This window comes from Antechinus flavipes, chromosome 2 (assembly GCF_016432865.1).
Source record: "Antechinus flavipes isolate AdamAnt ecotype Samford, QLD, Australia chromosome 2, AdamAnt_v2, whole genome shotgun sequence".
Lineage (NCBI taxonomy): Eukaryota > Metazoa > Chordata > Mammalia > Dasyuromorphia > Dasyuridae > Antechinus > Antechinus flavipes.
This window is the reverse complement of record NC_067399.1, coordinates 236,328,858-236,331,998: the sequence shown is the minus strand read 5'-3', so window position 1 is coordinate 236,331,998 and position 3,141 is coordinate 236,328,858. Positions and strand designations below refer to the sequence as shown.

Below are 3,141 nucleotides of genomic sequence, written 5' to 3'. Positions count from 1 at the left end.
TCTCTCTCTCTCTCTCTCTCTCTCTCTCTCTCTCTCTCTCTCTCTCTCTCTCTCTCTCTCTCTCCCCCCCTCTCTCTCTCTCTCTCTCCCTCTCCTCCTTTCCCCCCTCCCTCTCTCTCTCCCTCTCCCTCCTTCTCTCTTTCTTTCCCTTCCTCCCCACCAAGAACTCCCTCACCCCGAAATGAGGAAGCTCTGAAGATGATAGCACTCTATGCAGAAAGAAGAGAGGAACTTCTCTCCCAAGACCAATTCCAAACAGCCCCGTGGGTCACCCTCGCTCCTACCATAATTCTGCTGAGTCATTCAAAGTCCAGCCTCTAGCAAGTTGCTCTGTCCTTGAAAACAGCTGCCTCCAACCACTTCCTCGAGACCTATCTCAAAGTCCCCCAACCTAAAGGCTTTAAAGGGAGGGGGAGGGAGGAGGTGAGAGAAGACTTTTGTGAAAAAAAAAAAAATTCAAAAAAGCAAACCACTGCCCCCCCAAGGATCTTTTACTAGACGCAAAAGTTTATTAAAATTGTTCATTATTAATGCTTCAAACGCAGAGATCCCAAAATATACAGATGCCTCTTTCCTTATAGAAATAGATTATTCTTTATAATAAAAAAACGTAGGAACATCTTTAACAGATTACTCAATCCATGACTGACAGTTACACGTGGTTACATCAGTTGTGTACACAGTCGTTCCCAGCCATGTTTAAAGATTGCATCACTCACTTTCTGTTTGCTTGCCCGCCGCCCCCCTTCTTCGCTCAACTATATCTATGTATATATACATATGTGTATATATACATAATTTGTTTTTTTTTAAATAATGCTATGCCATAAATTCGCAGAGATCCCGGATCTGAACATTTGCTTGGTGGGAGGGGGGGATATATATATATTTATTTATATATATATATATATATAAAATAATAAAATTACCAACAAGAAAGCCAATTCCGTCAACCACCAAGGTGCAGTTTTGCAAACGTCGCCAGGGGTTGACGGGAAAAGGAATCTGTGAAGGCTCTGACTTGGGGGTTGTTTGGGTGGCGGAGAATAAAGGGGGGGAGGTGGGTAGCAGAATCGGGGAGGATTAGGGATACAACAGAGGATGGTGCCATTCTTGCCGGGCCCTTACTCAAATATGAACCTAAAACAACCCCCAGCAGCCCGTCTCGAAAACAACCTACCATTCTCCTCTCCCCACACAAACACCCACCAAATAAATCTTCGAGTCTCTGCCCTTTCTCTCCTTTTTGATAGGTTTGTTCCACCCGGGAGCAGAAGCAAACAGCCCTGAAGCTAGCAGTCTCCAGATGTGGTGGTCAGTGGCTGCCAGATACGATCACCCCAAGTTCTCCCAGGCCAAGTGTCCTAGACGGAGCTGGCAGTCTGGGTGAGAGGCCTCCCCTTGGTGGCGGCAGCTGGGGTTGCCAGAGGGCCGCTGGGCTAACAGTGTCCAGAGGTGGCCAGCAAGGGTTCGGGTAGCTGTTTGAACAAGTTCCTAAGCGTGCTCAGCTCTCGGGACAACTGCTCCACCTTCTTTTGCAGTCGCTCGTTCTCCGCAGTCAGCTCCAGCACTTTGTGTTGGGTTTCCAAGTTGCGCATCTTGGCTTTGTCGCGGCTCTTACGCACGGCGATGTTGTTGCGCTCCCGGCGGATTTTATACTCGTCGCTGTGTTTGTCCACGCTTTTCTTGGCCTTGCTCTTGGTTGGCAACTGGGTCGGGCCCCCCGGGTAGCAGCCTCCGGCCTTGCCCTCCGTCGGGTTCGGGGTGCCGGGGGGACTAGAGGAAGACGACGTGGACAGGTTGCCGCTACTGCCGCTTGGCACTGACTGGTAGCCCAGGTAGGAGCGCATGGCATAGGGCGAGCCGGCGGACATGCCCCCGCCCGGCCCCGTCGCCGAGTCCTCTTTTCTTTTGCAAGGCACAGAGTCCGCCACCGGTTCGAAACCGGGTTCGGCCTTGAGCTCGCCTGCCCCCGGCGGTGGCAGTGGCGGCGGTGGCTGAAGGGGCGTGAAGCAGCCCGGAGGGTGCAAGCCGCCTTTGCTCGAGCTCTGCTGAGCGAGACGGCCCAGGTTCAGGTAGCTGTAGTCTGGGCCCGGCGGCTTCTTGCAGCCGGCGCCGCTGCCTTTGGCGTAGTCGTCCGCGAAGAGGTCAGAAAGGAAATCGTGGTGGTGGGGGGGATGAGGAGGGTGCGCGTGGGGGTGGCCGGAGGAGGCGGGAGCGGAGGAGGCGGAGGCGGCGGAGGAGGCGGGAGGAGCCGGCTCGAAGTTCCCCCCCGCTGCTGGGGGAGGCGGCGGCGGCTGCTGAGGCTGCTGGGCGCCCAGCGGATCCAGGTAGGGGCTGAAGTCTATGGCTCTTTCGTGGTCGCCGATGCTGAGCTCGCTCATAGAACGGCCCCCGGGTCGGGGCGGGTGCAGCTTGAAAGGAGCTAAACAGTCCGCCTCGTAGTAGAAGTTCGCCACTTCCATGGATTTAAAGGCCGGAGGCTGCAAAGGGAGGCATGTTGGGTCCCAGGACACCAGGCGTTGCATGAAAGCAAAGGGAGAGAGAGGAAGGGGAAGGGGGAGGGAGAAAGGGGGGGGAGGGAGAAGGGAGCACGCTGGGGCAGGGGGCTTGGCTTGATGATTTTCGCGGCCCCCCTCCGCCCCGGCCGCTGCAATCCTCCGGCACAGGGACGGAGGCTGCTTCCAGGCTTAAGCTGAGTCAGACGTTCTGGGATCCCCAGGAGCTGTGCTGTCACTGCTGCCGGGGTGCGGGACACCGTGCTGGGGCAGGCTTCTGCGGTGCTCAGCTCTGCTGCTGCAGCTGCTGTAGCTGCTTTGGCCGCTGCTACCGTGGCTGTGGCTGTGGCTGCGGCTGCTCCGGACCATCTGGTCCCTCCGGGTCCCGTGCGCGGCTGTGACTTGCTAAAGTTTCTCGCTCGCCGGTTATTTATAAAGGCGGCCCTTAGCAACGGCCCATAGCTGCGTCACTGCTTGGCAGCCGGCCCCTAGCCGAGCATGCCGGGCCGCCGCTTCCCCTGCTCCTCCTGCAGCCGCCACTGCTACCGAAAGCTCCCCGCGATCCTAGCGCCACGAGCTGGTCCTGAAACCCAAGGAAGCGAAAAAACCCAGACGCGCGTTTTGGGGGTCCCACGGACTACCG

The 3,141-nt window shown here is 56.5% G+C and overlaps 1 protein-coding gene across 1 annotated transcript; it reads right to left on the bottom strand.

Moving 5' to 3' along the window:
- Positions 1 to 487: 487 nt before the first annotated feature.
- Positions 488 to 2,913, bottom strand: CEBPB (CCAAT enhancer binding protein beta). Its single transcript, XM_051976580.1, has one exon. It carries the CDS (start codon positions 2,526 to 2,528, stop codon positions 1,440 to 1,442), a length of 1,089 nt encoding a protein of 362 aa, XP_051832540.1. The 5' UTR covers positions 2,529 to 2,913; the 3' UTR covers positions 488 to 1,439.
- Positions 2,914 to 3,141: the final 228 nt, after the last annotated feature.

Bases quoted from the DNA above. Each gene is read 5' to 3' on its own strand.
- CEBPB (XM_051976580.1), bottom strand. From the start codon at position 2,528: ATGCAACGCCTGGTGTCCTGGGACCCAACATGCCTCCCTTTGCAGCCT.